This window comes from Blennius ocellaris, assembly GCF_963422515.1.
Source record: "Blennius ocellaris genome assembly, chromosome: 4".
In the NCBI taxonomy this organism is placed as follows: domain Eukaryota; kingdom Metazoa; phylum Chordata; class Actinopteri; order Blenniiformes; family Blenniidae; genus Blennius; species Blennius ocellaris.
The window spans coordinates 20,938,102-20,955,149 of record NC_137653.1 but is presented as its reverse complement, the minus strand read 5'-3'; the positions used below and the strand labels follow the sequence as shown (position 1 = coordinate 20,955,149).

General features: G+C 39.8%; 1 protein-coding gene across 1 annotated transcript in view; it reads left to right on the top strand.

The window, feature by feature from the left end:
* tafa1b (TAFA chemokine like family member 1b) overlaps window positions 1-17,048 on the top strand; it is a 128,586-nt gene that overhangs the window by 108,104 nt on the left and 3,434 nt on the right. The window contains exons 4-5 of the mRNA XM_080495081.1: window positions 13,735-13,859; window positions 15,019-15,110. Of these exons, the coding sequence (XP_080351207.1) occupies window positions 13,735-13,859; window positions 15,019-15,045 (152 nt within the window). The 3' untranslated portion in view covers window positions 15,046-15,110. The remainder of the gene's footprint in view (window positions 1-13,734; window positions 13,860-15,018; window positions 15,111-17,048) is intronic.

The following is a 17,048-nucleotide window of genomic DNA, read 5'->3' as shown; positions in this document are numbered from 1 at the left end:
CCATATCTTCACAAAAATTAACAAGTACTACATAAAATGTCTACAGTCTCAATACAAAGCAAACTTTAATGGCACCTTCACTTGCAAAGTAACACAGAGGCTGCAGGAATCAAACCAGCGAACATCAGCCTCCGTTTACTCCACATCAAGTTCTCTTCTCCAACCTCTAAACTACCACTTCTCACAATTACACAATGTTTTAGGAATAATACAAGTGATGAAGACAATTTAAACGTGTGTATATATATATAAAGTTTTAAATCTAAAAACTAATGTTAGAAATAATAACAGAACCAGAATGTGAAAATCCTGTTATAAAGTTGTTTTGAATTATTAAGTTTTAAATTACTATAATTTTTTTTTAAAAACAAGAAGTTCACTCTTGTCACTGCTGTTGTTTTTATTTGTCGCAAACTCACACACTGGTTAACTTTCTCCCTTTGTGACTTACATCATCTGTAGATATTGAGACACAAAATATAGTGTTCAAATTCAAACTGATCTTCAGCACAGTAATGAAGCCTTTGTGCTTCCCGCATGAAGAGCCACACCTAAAAGTTTGTGTGTTTTGTAAACTGATCCCCTCGGGCTTCCTCCGCACTATGTGAGGGATTATAGACTTGTGGAGTTAGTGGTCTCTCCCCTCAGCAGTGCACCAGCCTGGCCCAGATGGAGCTTTCTCCCCAGGTCCTCGCGTTATTAATGTACCGTCCAGATGAGGAACGATGCCGCAGCCCGGCTCATCTCAACACCCCCTGGGGGACACCTGCTGCCACTGTACCATACATAGGTTATGTACCCAGAAAAAAAAAAAAAAAAGAATAGCCATTGCTCTGATAGAACAATTCAAAAGTACATCTTCAGAGGTCATTATGTTTGGATGCTCATACGAAGCCTGGGGGAATGAATGCTTCTTTATCTCCAGCCAAATTTGCAGAAGCAGGCAATCTCTCCAACGTGCTGTATTATTGGTCATTTGCATCGAACTCCAACATCAAAGCACACAGAGAAGAGCGCCCTCATTGTCGGGTGTTTACTGACTTGTGTAAACAGGCCACATGGGGTTACTTCAGTTGCTACTGGTAACTGTTTTGGCGGTTATTAATGTAACGACGGCCAGCGCCATGCTCAGCGGGGGTCTGCTGTCAGATTATCCTCAGAGTGAGAATTGATTATTCGCTTTGACAAGGAGAATTATGTCCCAGTTATGTCAGGGCCAACGAGGCTCCAAGTGAAGAACATCCCTTTTAACAAGTCAAACGCTCATATCTCCGAAGCCTCGCCGGACCAATCACTTGCACCCAGATTAGGCGCTCATCCCCGCACCACTGCGTTTATCCCAGTATATGAGACATGTAAGCTCCTCGGCCACAGCTCGGACATGCACACACATGCATATGGGTTCGCTTACTCGACACATGCATGCCTATGCCCTAACATGCACGTATGACACTGCTTTGTGTTGTCATGTAGCTGCTAGCGCTAAACTCCTCCAACAAGAGACACACGCAGATGGCCGCTCGCTGCTGACCACTGATGGGGAATGAACCCTTCTGTTTGGCTGCAGGCGTCTATAGCAGAGCATGACAGGTTGTCATGGTACATTTGAGAAACATCCAGCGGTGAGGCGAAGGGGGGCAATAAGTGTAGCAGTTTATGTAGATACATTACTGGTCAAACATTATGAGTGGAGTCAGAATTTTAGACATATGTTCGAGTGGTATCACTTTATTAGGCCTTGGTCATCTTCAATATTGAAAGGATAGATCTGCCTCATTGGATTTACTGTATGTCTGAAAATAGATCTGGTCAGGGTGAGCATGTATGGATGCAAAATCCAGAGCAATTTTACGTGAACATCCCATCTTTCTAGTAGAATACTTCAGCTCCTCTAATGTGCTGATATTGAGCCTTCTGTTACTGTATGTGATTGGCAGTTTGCAAACCTGCCACAGCTCGTGCCCGAGGGGCCAGACAGAAGGACCACGTTATACTGAAAAACAGAAAACAATAGCTCTTTTCTTGCACTGACAAACACACTCACAAAGAAAACCCTGAAATTCTCCTGTGTTGGGTAAGATGTTTTTTCCTCTTTGGAGAACTGGAAAATAATCACTCCTTCTCCATCTCAGCCCAACTTCCCACCGCGCCTTCCCACCAACAATGACCTGATTAGATTCTGACCTTTAACCCGAGGGGTGAGGATGTGGCCCTCAGCTGGAGGCGGGAGGTCCCCTTAGTTTTGTTTCTTCTGCGAGCTCCACTTTTTATTCTTTAAGCAACATCACATGATTTGTCTGTTTATGATGGTGGAGTATAATGTCTGCAGTTATTCAGGAGAAGTAAAGAAATATATCTATAGAACATGTCACCAGGTGGGTCAAAATGAACACATTTATGTTTCCCGCATTAGAGAAATTACTTGTTAAAATAATGAGTTATTAGCAACTAACAACTACACCTATACATGAAAAACAGATGGAGCTGCTGTTTCTAGCAGATTTTGCTAAAGTCCTGTTTGGTGTAGTTCCTCAACAATCCTGAACCATCAACCTCTATCCATTGTAGCTTTGACAAATTAACACCCTGAAATACACATTATCTTATCATATAAAGACTTGGTTGTGTATAGAAGTGTATCAGTCATTCGTTTTTTTTTTGCTGCCTTATCAAGTTGTCATACATTCACAAGTCTGTTTATGAACCACTGAAATCCAGCCAATTTAGTAGAGGAGCCCCGGACAAGTCCATTTAATCTTGAGTGAGACTGATTAATAAATAATAAATATGGCAAAGTAACAACTCAATGCAAAAAGTTTACATTTACATACATTTTTTTTTTGAAACATGAACAAATTGATAATATTTCCAAAGGATGAGAGCAATTTAACAAAATGCCATCTATAACAATGTCAATCTAGTGAAGGTGAATAAACCATGTCCTCAACTGATAAATAGATGCATGCTGAAGGCTGTTAAATGCTGCAAATGAACCCTCGCAGTACGCCTGTGATGCTCATGCTTCTTCATCAATAAGATAGGGAGCTTTCAATGATGTATCATCACTGATGTATCAGCTCTGGTCTCAGTGTTTGGCTTGATCCTATGTTATTATTGGAAGACTACAGTTCCAACTAAATAAATTAGGAAAAGCAAGAAATTACATAAATATTTTTAATTTGGAGACTTTGTAATGTCCTTCTCATGGCTAGATTTGACCCTCTGGTGGAACAGATTTGGCCGAATAAGTGAATGATAACTTAGACTTAACTGTGCTGACATCCAAATTGGTACCACATATGATGATTATTTTTAAACAAGTATCTGATCAGTAAAATCAAGCACTAACCTTCAGTAACTGGCACAACACTGACATTAGCCATGGTTTGGGGGACTTAAATTATCTCAATAATGGATCATAACATAAAATGCAAGATGTTGTAAAACATTAGTATCAAATACCTCCATGCTATAGTCCTTATTGTTGCATCAGCTTTTGTATTCATCTCTCTCTGTAGAGGAATAACTATAATAATTCCAGTTTCATCCCATTAAAACTGAGGTCATACAAGCTCAAAAGCCTTTTGTGGAGAATTTATTTCATGAAATACACAAAAAGACAGTCCCCCTCAAGTCTGCAGGTTTCTCCGTATCTATTACTAATTCAGCAATTCAGAAAGGCCGTGTGATTAGAAAGCTAAACAATATTCTCTGACTGGCTAATCAAACCCCGGCTCTGTGTTTTCTGAAAGGGCCAAAGATTAACGCAGAATAATGACTCTCCCAATCTGACCCCTGGGTCAGGGGTCCACATCTCAATCCTCCTGTAATTATACGCTTGCTTTATTTGCTCCTCGCTCCTGTGACCCCTTCCAGTACTTTACTGCTGTTGCGCAATACTTGCCCACGTACGGCAGTCTCATTAAGACAGATGGTTTCTTCTTTTTCTTAACCAACAAGTTCACTAGATTCCCTGCTTTAAATGAGGAACACTTGTACAGCATGTTCTCATTTACACACTTGTAAGAGGGATGAATGGCTGATATTTTTGCCTTTTTGTGCTACCTTTGAATATTCGGGGAGGTTGTAAACAACTAAATCAGTGTTTCCCACAAGAAGAATAATTTGCAGTGATGACTTTATAAGCACAACATTAAACACATTTCATGAAAAAGCTTTGTATTTTTTTAGCAAAACTTGTTCGCTGTGCATGAAGACTTTGCACAATTTGTCGGAGAAACTGTTTCAATTTTGTTTTTGCTTTTAAGTGGATTTTGTAGCAGAATACAATTTATTTCAATGCGGTAATATTTATTAAGCATCAATTCTCTGTATTTTCAATCACATTTATGATTTTACAGGTAATATTTGAACTAAACATGATCAAAATGTAGAGTAGGCTGCAGAGGTGAACTCTAAATGTAATGCTATAAGCTGAAAGCTCAGACTTTAGAGTCAATTGCATATCAAACCAGATTTTTTACAAGAACATTCCTTGTTTGGTCACCTGCTTCAGGCTGAGCAGTAACAGGAAGTACAACCAGACAAATTAAACGCAATTAACGCTGCAAGTCAACGGGCCAATCAGAAATTTTTTTAAATTTGGTTCAAGAGTTCATTATTGAGAGGGAATATAAAGCTTGTTTCAGCTGACAGAAGCTCATCTGAAGTCCTGCATAATACAATAGTAACATCAATCTTTCTGAACTTCTTTCAGAAACTTGAAAATCAGCACATCTCTTCACAACACTTTGAATAGTTTTTTAGAAATACAAAAAGTGTACTAACAATAAAAATGGGATCCAGCTGCATATGCATTTGAAACAATTCAACTTTGATGCTCTTTGGCAAATACACAAGAAGAAATGGGTAAACTAGACTATGATAAACTAAAATAGCCAGTATGGCTTGTTAAGCATTTTACAGCTGTCTTACCAGGTTGATAGAAATATAGGAGTGTTTGAAGGGGAAGAGTAAATGTGTTTTTACTTCTTCCTACTCCTTTTCGTTCATGCAAATGGAGATCAAGAGGATTGTGTTATTTCTTTGTTTTCATTTATTCAATCATCCATTCATACATTGATACATCTAGGAAGCGACTGTGAAAGCTTTTACAGTCAAAGAACTCTAACATTATTTTAAACATTCAGACCAATGTGATTAAATGTTCAGAAACACAATACACAATACAATACATTTCACAGCTGATTTTTACTGTATATAGTATTACTGCACAATTGCAGGTGAAAATGATATATATATATATATATATATATATATATATATATATATATATATATATAGCGTGTCTGCTGCATGCATGCTTGAAAAGCTTTTCCCTCTCAGTTACTGCAGCAACCCACTTTAGCCATATGCTTGGCCAGCAAAGCCTCTGGTCGATGTTTTACTTCAGTTAAAACTCACCAGCCCTTACATATGTTGGATTTGAACCAGTCCGTACAGAATAAGAAATAATGTTTGACTTTTCTCCCCAAACTGTACATTTTAGCTCAAGAGCAAAATGTCAGAATTTGAAGTGACATTTCCTTCAGGTTCAGATCTTCTTCACCAGTGGTGATTTAAGTGATTCATCTCATCAGAAAAAAAATACTCAGACCCGCTGACGTAGTGACGAAGCTGTTGCTTTGCTGTGAATTAATTTAAAGTGCTTCAAGCATTGTGTGGTCGCTCTAAGTTTAAGTTTAAAAAAAAAAAAAAAAGGCATACCAAAAACATTAACTATTCATTGAGCCCACAGACACATCCTCACATTTTGACACAGACAGAAATCAATTCTCCTTCTCATTCATCAAGGTGTTCAAACATCCTGCTACCTGGCAGGAATGTGTCAGTGAGTTCAATCCATCACAAAACCCACTCACCGCTGATCTGACAGATGCACTTGTAAAAGGGTCCATCGCTTCATGTTTTTCAATCAATTCAAGTCCTCCTCTCAGTTGTTTGTCCATCAAAGATAAAGACTCCTGCCTGCTACATTGCTAACATCTTGAATCAAACATTTTTTCTTTCCATTCCTTGTTTGTTGATTATGCCGAGCCCATCTGTCATCTTTGACAGCCTGCGGCAGTGACTTTGTGCTTACATGAGAGAGTTGTGTTAATTGGTGCCGGTCTTTTAAATTACATCAAGGACCTTCATCTTGTATACACATGGGTCTGAAAGTTCATCTGAAAGGGAGATTCAGGACAACGGTCAGCTGTAAGCCCCCCCCCCCCCACCCCCCTTCAGACACTGAGGAGTAAAGTTTGCTGATGTTGGAACAAAGGTTATACCCTCCATGCTGACGATTGCACAGGGAGTAGTTAAGTGAAACGACTGCTGGAGGTCAGTGGTCACCAGAGAGTGATGCATGGATCCCAGCCCAGAGATGGCTCCTCTCCAGTGGTCAAGGTCAAAGCCAGATGTCCTGGCCTGAGAACAGCCATGAACACTCAAGGTTTCAGTCAATCTCCTTTTTTTTCTTCTTGTAATTGGAAGAAAATGTTGGTCATTAAGAGTTTTCAGACAAGCTTTATAAGTCTTTCAAATGGAGTAATAAAGATAATGACGGCAAAGATTAAATTTGAGCAGTAATATTGGAACTGTGTTTTATAGTCACTGCTCATTCAGGTTTCACTTGAACAATTAGATGCGTAACTGCCTCAATATTAATTAACTGCGGATCTAATACAGCTCCAAAAACCTGCTTGAGCTTTTGGTTGTTTTTTTTTTGTTTTTTTTAAAAGAAAACATCCAAAAGGAACATTAATAAAACATGGAACAAGGTATAATGTATTCCCAGAAGACCTTTTGGTTTTTATGGTTACTAACAGGTTTGCCGTCGTAGTGGTCGTGGTCGTGGTGGTGGAAATCAGAATACACTCATCCACCATAAATCACACACACCACATGTGTTCATGCATACATATCGACACATACATAAATGTGTACGTACATATGCATCCATGTGTACACATTCATTTCATATAAGCATGCATAAACTGTTCATGCATCTTGGCTTCCATTCAAATTTCATTACTAAAATGTTATGTTACATTTTTTTTACCAGTATTATGTTTATAGATGCTCATGAATTTACACAGTTATGTTTTTAGGGTATTTTAATAAAGCAGCCTTCTGCATTATTAAAAGACAAATGTTATGCCAATGAAGTTGTTTTAACGTATGTTGGTGTTTTATTACACACATTTCATGCATCCATCTTCTTCACTGCTCTTTGAACGAGTACAAGAGCAGATTCCAGCTGACTATGTCAAGGCAGGACACACTTCCGATAGTCAGACTCATATCCATACCTTTGGGGACATCAGTTATTGGCACATGTTTGATATCAAAAATAAAATATTAGTATGTCCCAAAAATGAAATATCCTATTTAACATTTGTTAAAAATTACACATTCTCCTTCCTAATTGAATTCAAATTAAGGTCCAGTCTAGTCTGTTCTCTCGTTGCACTGACTTCTACATCAGGCCTGAAATGCTGTAAAATTAGTAATAAAGACTGAGCAGAGAAGCTTCTGTCCTGTGAAAAATTAATGAAAAAAGAAAAACTGTCTGAGTGAAAATGGCTTTTTTTGCAGAATGAAGGTTAAATCTAATGCTCACTATGCAGGGTTATGTTGAAAAACACATCATTGCCTGAAAGTGTGGTTTAGATTTATGTCCGAGCTGAATATTCATAGTCTTGGGCTTTGATGTGCATTCCCAATAAGTACACTGTGCATATGTTTTATAACACTTCCACATACAGCACACAGCTCGAGTACCAAAAAACAAACAGGAAAAGCTGTATTAATAAACATCATGGGAGATACTTTCAAAAACCTCCCATGTTCGGAGGAATTCAAGAATGTGATTCAGTGTTTGAATAATGGAACATTATCATTGACATTACCATTACGTTTGTTATTCAGAAAATTTATTTAGTTTCTGACCGATGTTCCAAGTTGATTCACGTTTTTTTGTTCCTAATGATTGATGACAATTTATAGGATTAGGTTTTTAATGCACATACAACTTTTAAAAAAAAAATGCATTTGAGATTAACCAATGATTCTTTTACTTGCCTGTTTGTCCTGTGATGAACTGGTGACCTGTCCAGAGTGTACTCTGCCTTTGCCCAGAGTCAGTTCAGTTTAGCTTTTGCACTCAAGTTATATATATATAAAAAATCTGAATTGTCTTCCTGTTATTGAGGTAAACTGGTTCACTGAGTAGGTTTTTGTTTTTGTTTTTTTCCAGAGTCACTTTTTAACTAGTGTTCTATGTTCTTTAGACTTTCAAGGACTTGGCTCAGTCATGAGCTGCATGGTGGCACAGTAGTTAGCGCTGTCACCTCACAGCAAGATAGTCGTGGGTATGGCCTGGGGCCTTTCTGTGTGGAGTTTGCATGTTCGCCGTGTGGGCTTCCTCTGTGTCGTCTGGTTTCCTTCCACAGTCCAAAAATATGCCGTGAGGTCAATTGATGCGCTTAAATTGCGATGTAAATTGTGATGAAGTGTGTGCTTGCCTCTCTCTGTGTTTGCCCTGTGGCAGACTGGTGACCTGTCCACAGTATGCTGGGATCGGCTCCAACGCCCCATGAACTGGACAGCTCAGTCTCGGATCTTAATGTTAATCCTGACTTGACTGATTTTGGTCTTGACTGGGTCTCAGGTTGATGGTCCTACGTTTTACACAAGTATTTGGAAGTTTCCTTAGAATGGAAGTTTCTTCAGAGGTCACCTCACTGGATTGTCTGCTGCCATCTCAATTTCTATCTCCTGTATGAGAAGGAGAATCTCCTGAGGTTTCCATCTTCTCCTCCTCCCTGGTAGCTCCATCTCTAACATGCTTTGTCAAATATATGTCCCAGCATCTCAACCTGACTTCTCTAACTTTCACCATCTGCACCTCCAGTGCAGCTCCCAGTTCCTTACAAAGAGCCATGGTCTTCAAATCAAACAGCATAGCAGGTCTCACTTCTGTCTGGTAAACTTTCCCTTCCACTCCTGCTGATTTTGTCACACATCAGGTTTGACACTCATCTCCACTCACTTGACTCCAAACTCCATTGCAACTGCCTCCCTCTCATTCACACACATTTATTTTGTCTTGTCACTACTGACCTTCATTGCTCGGGATATTTTGCCGCGTCTGCCAGTGGTTAATACGTCAGTTATACATCTTCACTTAATGCTATCACTGTAGAAATTGATTTTCACATATTTAAATTGCTAATCATAAAAAATGTACAATCTATCAAGTACAAGTGCTGAAAGTCAATAACCAAGAATGAAAAGTGGACTGTTTACCTGATGGGAGAAACTGCTTGATAATTATTAACACTGTGCAGCAAAGCAATGGCCAAACAGATGAAATGTGAAAAAAAAAAAAAAAAAAAGAATTCTATCAAAGGAATACCTTGATCCATTCAAGACAGCCTTTATTTAGACTGTGCACTTGTACACATGATCTATTTTTCATGTGTACTTGTTTTGGAGGATGAAGAATGAGATGCATTCACTTCTGCAAGGTACAGTAATATCATTCAACTTTCATGCAAAGCGGCTCTCATGCAAGGCAGCATTTTAATCTTCAACCTCTTTTTTTTTCTTTCAAACTCCCAGTCCCATTTTTTCCCCTTTCTTTCTGGTTCCATTCAGAAGAATAGATTTTTGTTTTGCAGGTACCACTTTACCATTTTTCGATTTCGAGTGAACTCAGCATTTGTATTGCTGGAAATAAATCCTTCTCGGGTTGGTGGTATAATGAAAAACAACTTTTTGCTCCCCCATTCTTCCGCTCGCTCGCCAGATTTGAGAGGAATGGAGCTAAACAGAGATGCAGCAGTAGCACATCAACATCCCTCAATAGAGATTATTAAACACAACTCCTCGCCGTGTCATAATTTTCCACTTAAAAGGGACTTCCTGCACAGTTTTGCTGTTGCACCTGGAACACAGCTCAGTATAAACATGATTAAAGATGTGAAATGCATATTTAGCTCATGAATGAGAATTTGGTAAGAGGGGGGAAAAAGGCTAGAGGGAGCACAGTGGATGATGGCCCAACACATAATTAGTGGATAAAGTAAACAGCCCTCGGGGAAGCCAAAGGCCAGATTCACAACTGGTGAGTGGATGCCCTCATTCTGGCATCCTCAGTATCCTTGAGGCTCACGGAGAGAAAAGCAGGGCAGGAAGCAACAAAACGCAGAACTCGGTGAATAGCAGTGGGTGTGTGTGTGTGTGTGTGTGTGTGTGTGTGTGTGTGTGTGTGTGTGTGTGTGTGTGTGTGTGTGTGTGTGTGTGTGTGTGTGTGTGTGTGTGTGTGTGTGTGTGTGTGTGTGTGTGTGTGTGTGTGAGCACACTCTGTGCTGCCAGGTACTGCACTTTAACAGTCTTCTTCCATCAGTTAGAGGCTGCATGTTGCTCACGCTCACAATTGATTGGTAGTTGGTCTGTAACCCTGGCAACAAATGCTGTAGACCAAAGAAAAGTCTGTGGGGTTTTTTTTCTCTCCAAGCGGTTAAGAAAAAAGAAATGGTTTGGAAAATGAAATGATACTGGTTTAGCTCATCGCATCTATACAGTAATTTGACCTTCACATCCTCTTTACGTCAACAGGATAAAAGGAGAGATGCTCTTTGCAGACTTTAACCGTAAATTTTAAAAAATGTACTGGCTGCAGGAAGAAAAAAAAAAGAACCTGTTGGGGGAACAGATGACTTACCTGAAAGAAAATGCTTTGAAGTTTTCCCATCTGCCGTCTGAACGCTGCAAAGGAGGAGTAGAAAAACAAAAACTTTTTTCAAACATCATGGTTAATAAATGAAACTGAATTTGACTTTGAAGGAGCGGTGCAGGCGTGTGCTGTGACTCTAAATGAGGAACTTTCTCTGAGATGTATGGATTTAACAGCAAACAAAACAGCTGATAAAATATACATAGAAGCAACTAAAAAGAGTGCTGTCAGGTGTGTCGAGGTGCCTTCATGCCCTTGAGTGTTGTTCTTATCTAACCTTATTTGGAAATGTCAAAATGTCGCCTATATTTTTCCCTTCATCGGTCCACATTTAGTACCCCATAACTTGCAGAGGGGATAACGATCACTGCTTCACTTCACCAATCTCAGCCGGACCACAAAGTGGCCATACGGGAGCGTTACCTCAGTGAAATAAACGTATCGAAACAACTTAAAGCTCCCAGGCTGAGAGAAACTCTCTGGTCAGATCAAACTAAAGGACAAATCGTGCTTTAATTAATTTATTCTCAGAAAGAAACCAAGTGGCATTCGTCCCCTGCCAAATATTACCCAAATTGTAAATCTGGTAGTGTAACGTAGATAATGCTGGTGAGACATGGGGGCTGGTGACGGTTAAATGTCAGCTGAGGGAAGCAAAGTGTTCATCCACTGTAAAATTCTGCTACTCCACAATTGAGATGGCAGACTGGTGTAAGGTTTTCAATCTAAATGGACAATAACGCTGAAAAGTTTCCAAATATCTCAAAACATTTGCAAATTCCTCAGCGGTCACATGATTGTACAAACATGTCTCTTTCATAAAATGGCTTCAAAGATGTTGCACATAAATCTCAAACAATCCTCCTATTTAATTTCCATGCATCAATAAATGCAATAAAAAAAATGTTCACTTTGCGAGTCTGGTTTTCATCCAGGTCAGGCCTTCAGTCAGTTGCTTCTGGACACTTTTTGTTAGTGTTGCTTTGCTTAATTTCTGATGACAAAGTCTTTACTGATGGAGTGAAAGATCTCATTTATATGACCATGAGTTCTCAATTGTCTCACATAACATTTGCACATCTTTTGCTAGATACTCGCAAGCACCAGTTACATCTGGCAAAAGCTCTTGCGAACACTGAGCGAGTGTCTTGCGACAGGAATGTAAACTCCAGGCAAATTTTGACCCAATTCACTTGGATAGTGTAACAATCCTGCAACATTCAAGGACCAAACCTGAAATACAAATTTAGTGTAATTTAAAAATTGTTGCTTATCTGGGGATGTTCTTGCATTTTGCGTGATAGAAATAGACAACTAGATGCAAATTGTGGCAGTTAAGTGGCAAACAGGCTTCAAGAAAAGCCCTGTGAATGGCCAATGTCCTGCTTTAAGCCCATAAAAACACCTCTGGAAATAGAACTAAGTAAAACAGAGATTCTGCTAAGAAAATTGGAAAGTCTTTTTCCACTAGTCACAGCAAAATGGGCTTTGACTAATTATACAGGGGAATTCATTCTCAGTTCATTTCTTACTCTTAAGAGTCATTTTTATACGTTTGACATACTCTGTACATTTTGTCAAAATTTTATGGAATGTTTGTTTTAAAATAAGTATCTAATAAAGGACTGAATCGCTGTACATGTAACAAAGCAAATTAATTATCTTTCATTTTGTTCATTTGAAAAGATTTTCGATTCAGGCCACACAAGGAATGGTGAAAAAAAGTCTTAATGTTTGTCACATCTTGTTGCACAGTGGAGCAACTTTCTCTGATAGATGAACTAAACTCAGAAATTGGTCGGTAAATGACTGATTATTGTGTTTTTTGAACAGTTTGAAGGTATATTTTCCATCTATGGATAGCCATTAATAGGTTATTTGTAGATTTTTTTTGCGTTTCTAAAATAGCAGATGGCCATTAAAGCTGAAGCAAAGCTGGAGATATTTGTTGACAACAAAAATATTGTGTTTATGTAACCTTAACAGTTTCTAGCATCATATTTTAGAGAATGTAGATGTTTGAGATGAACTCTATTTTCTTTAAAAGTCCTTATCAGAAATCTCGAGGTTGAAGGAGGATATTTTTTTTACTGAGTCAGTAAACCACACAGTTAAGAGGAGATTTGGTTAAATACATATGTACTGTGGTAAGTTAATTAGATGGGCATACAGTGTAGATAAACAACAGTTTATTTATTTAATTACCCTCTGGATGATGTCTGGAGGCTTTCTTCAGGGGTGACTCAAATCTCATGAAGGGTATTTTCTTCTAACCTCAAACAGAACAACTATATTTTTAGAATTTTCCCAAGAACTGACACACACGCACGCACACACACAGTAGCTGGAGAAATAAGGTGGGGAGAGGGAGATCTTGATGAGAAGATGAGAACATATTTGTTTTTGTCAAATAGCTGGAGGAAGAATCCAGTCAATGTTAATGAGTGGCAATTAGTTTTGATTAAAAAATGAGATTGCTCCCCTACATGCGATGCAGCTATATCAAAACAAAATAATGATTAATTTCTGTGGGTACAAGACATTATTGTCAACAGCAAAAGTACTCATGCAGCAACGATACAATTGCTCTGAGGCCGAAGAGGAGGAAAAACATTCATTTACAGACACGGCTGGGTGTTCCTCGGGAGATGCTCATAATGTAGTGTGTGGGTGCTCGTGTACGTGCGCTCACATAAAAGTGTGTCTGCGTATGAAATGAACATAAAATGGGTTTGCGTGGGAAGTTTCTGCATGTGTGATTTCTCCCACATTCCACAGTGTAATCCTTATGTTTTTAAATTGTGAGTCATTATTATTTATTTAGGGTTTAATGCTCATTTAAAGTCCATTTGATTGTACCTTTAAACCCAGTTTATTTTTATGTTTTAAACTTCTGAATCTTTTTCTTCTCATTTCCAGTACTTGGAGCTCAGCAGCCGTGTATTGAACTAACCTCCTCTGTGTATGACTCTGTTCATCCTTTGCAGCGTCCATTGTAATTGGGAAGTGGTGGTGTGAGATGGAGCCGTGTTTGGAGGGGGAAGAGTGTAAGACTTTGCCCGACAACTCTGGATGGATGTGCTCCTCTGGGAACAAAATCAAGACCACAAGGGTGAGACCTCACACACACCTCAGTGTCCATTTGCGCGGGCACATTTCCACTCACAAACTGAAACCATATGCACTTGTGCATATGCTTGTTCTGGTACGGTTGAGCATCTTTTGATGACAATATTCAAACAGTATCCGCATGTCCCACCACTGGACACTCACACCAGACAGAGCCATAATTAACCTCCCCACATTAGAATTTTCAACTAGCTGTATCAAAGTATTTTGTATAAATGCCTTAACAGAGCTTGCTGCTTCTGCCGTCACCGATCCATGAAACGTACACAGAACCGGCACTTAAAATGTGGATGAGCACAAATCCTACCATATGGAGATTAATGAGGAAGCACATCTGAGCTACTTGTATAACAAGATTGGTCCTGTTGGGTAAAAGCAGCCGATCTAAGGGGCCATAGTAGTAAAGAGTAGAGATAAAGTGGGCAGTAAACAAACAGGTGGGCTCTGCCTCAGGCCACACTCCTCTCAACTCCTTTCAGAGATAAAGTTAACGGCCACTCTGCTCCCCCCGCTGCCTCTCGGCTCAGTAAACTTACTCCGAATGCAGCATGCAAAAATAATGAAGGGAGTTAAGTTCTCGAAGCCGGCGGTGACAGGTTGATCACCTGATTTGTATTCACTTAATTGATCCACCCCGCCTCCTCCCTTTTAGAGCCCGGCGACAATGACTATGAATAGAGGCAGAGACTAATGTGATGGAAGGGAAACAGGGAGCAGCCAATGAAGGTTAGACCACACGGGGCCTCCCAAGGTTGTAATGTAGATTTATATGCCAGCCAATAGACATAAAGCTTTCACAGAGGCCCATCACTGCCCCCAGAGGTTTAGAAATTTCCCACAGAATTTGATCGAATGTCGTCTTGCCAGCCTGCCAAGGTAAGGTGTAGCACTTTGTTCCCTTTAAAGAATGCATCTCTAATTCTTTATTCAGTCCTTTGCACAATTTGAAATAAACATTGAGAGATAATTGTCTTTGATCCTATACTAAATTTCCTGCAACACAGAAGGGGGAAAAAAAATAAAAGGCCAAAGCTATGGTCTCTTAATGAACTCTTAACAGAAGAGGGCCCATTAGGTCAGGCCTGAAGCTGCTTTTCAACGCAATACACACGTGTCCTTTTTTCTTGACCCTCTCTTTGCAGAACACCCAGCCATACTCCCCTTTTTAGCTTCCGGAAGCAAAATGCAGAGGATGCGTCAACAGAAATTGAGCTGCATTCTTGCTTCTGTAAAGGTTAGTCTTTTTCTTCAGATGTTTTTTCTCTCTCTCGCTTTCTCTCTCTCATTACTGTGAGCACTGCTTGAGTGTCGGGCAGTAGGAGTGGGACCAACTCATGTTCAATGACTTCCCATTAACCCAAATACTCTGTGCGAAATAATCAAGTGTGTGTTTACATGCTGTGCATGATTAGGCAGGCGTGACACAAATACTGATCGCTCTGCCACCCACTGTAAATATTTATCACCCAGCACAAGCGGTACACGCATAAATAATCAGGAAGTTGCCGTGTTTTCTACAGAAAATTGTGGTGCATGTGCCACTAAACTGTGCCGTGTAGTACATTCATAGATTACAGTGAAAAGTCACACTCCAGGTCCACTCCGGTGCAGAAGCCTGCTGTCTGTGATCAGTGTGTAATGGCAGGATCAGTGCTGTTTCCTTTCATTGCCTCCTTTGTTCTATGTCCTGCTTTTTGCTATCAGTCACTGCGGATTTGATTACAGTGGCCTACACCGGTCTGCCAATCCCATTAGGCACTAATCTGTGACATGCTACATGCTCCTCTGTGTGTGTGCCCCGAGTTGTGCATGCACGTCCTCGTTTGATGTGTGTGATACGTCGGTGTTTGTGCCGGTGCACGCGCGAGTCTGCCGGGCAGGCCTGCTTTTTTTTTTTTTTGTGTGTGTGTGTGGTTGCGGGCTTCTTATCAGAGGCCACTTGATATCCGGATCCTCCTCTGAGGGTCTTGTTCAAGCAGCTATCAGCGCGCAGCATAGCCCACAGGCTACACGAAAGGCCTTTTATCCTGCACTCTGCTCTCTTTTTTAATCAACATTCCTCATTCACCTGCCTCTCTGGCCAAATTGCCTTATTTGTATTTGTCCTGTTAGAAGCTCACAAAATCATATTGCAGTATTTTTTTATGTACTTTGGGTGTTTTTATTTGTCACCTACCGTGTTTCATTTTTGCTCTGAAAATAGACGAGAGACTGCGGGACAGCACGCGTACACATTCACACACACATACACAGACTTCTTAGCCATCTTTCTTGAAAAACAAATTGGCATGAAAAGTAGGAAGCCAAACAATATCTACTTCCTGACACCTATGTTTCTTCTTTTTCTTTCTTTATGTCTTTCAGAGAGGGAGCCCTTCATTGCCTGTTCTGTATCAGCAGACAAGGCAGGCCCTTTTGTTTGTGGAAGTCACAGTGAGAGCGAGGCTGGGGAGCATCTTCCAAAACACTCGCCCACCATAGATCCGCATTACCCGCTCCACTGGCTAAATAGATCAGTCCATTTCTGTTCCCTCCAAACAATTATACAACTTAAGAGAGATGGGGAGAATGAGGGACTCTGTAATATAAAAATCTTCTCTCTCTGATTCTCCTCCTTTTTAAAGAGGAAAACAAATCATGCTCATTTCACAGACTAACTGTTAATGTACAGAAATGAATGTAAATATGTTGTTAGTATCAAGGGAGGAATGTGATACCTATTACAACCCTCATTACACTTTACATACATTTCAGCCACATTTTGTGACAATTTCACACTGCAACATAACCGGTTATTTGTGTATTATAGTTGTTTTAAAGCATAAATACAGCATTTCCACTATTGAGCGTGAAATTGTTGAGATTAGTGAGTGCAAAGCAATGAATGTAAGTGGATCCGTCTTTTTATCCCATCATCATTTCCACTTTTCCACACCAGCTTGTCCGACAAGATTCACTCGCCTTTCGGAGAGCCACATGTCCCTTATTAAAAAGAGCACAGTGCACTTTTTCAAGCAAAATAACACTCTCTGACGGGATGTAACCCATCTTTGAGATAGTCTGAGAGTAAACGTGACCTGCCGGCAGATGCATCACCATCTCATTTGTCAAATCTTTGGAAGGCACACTGCATTTGATCAAAATGAACTCGAATCGGTCGTGCCACGCACAG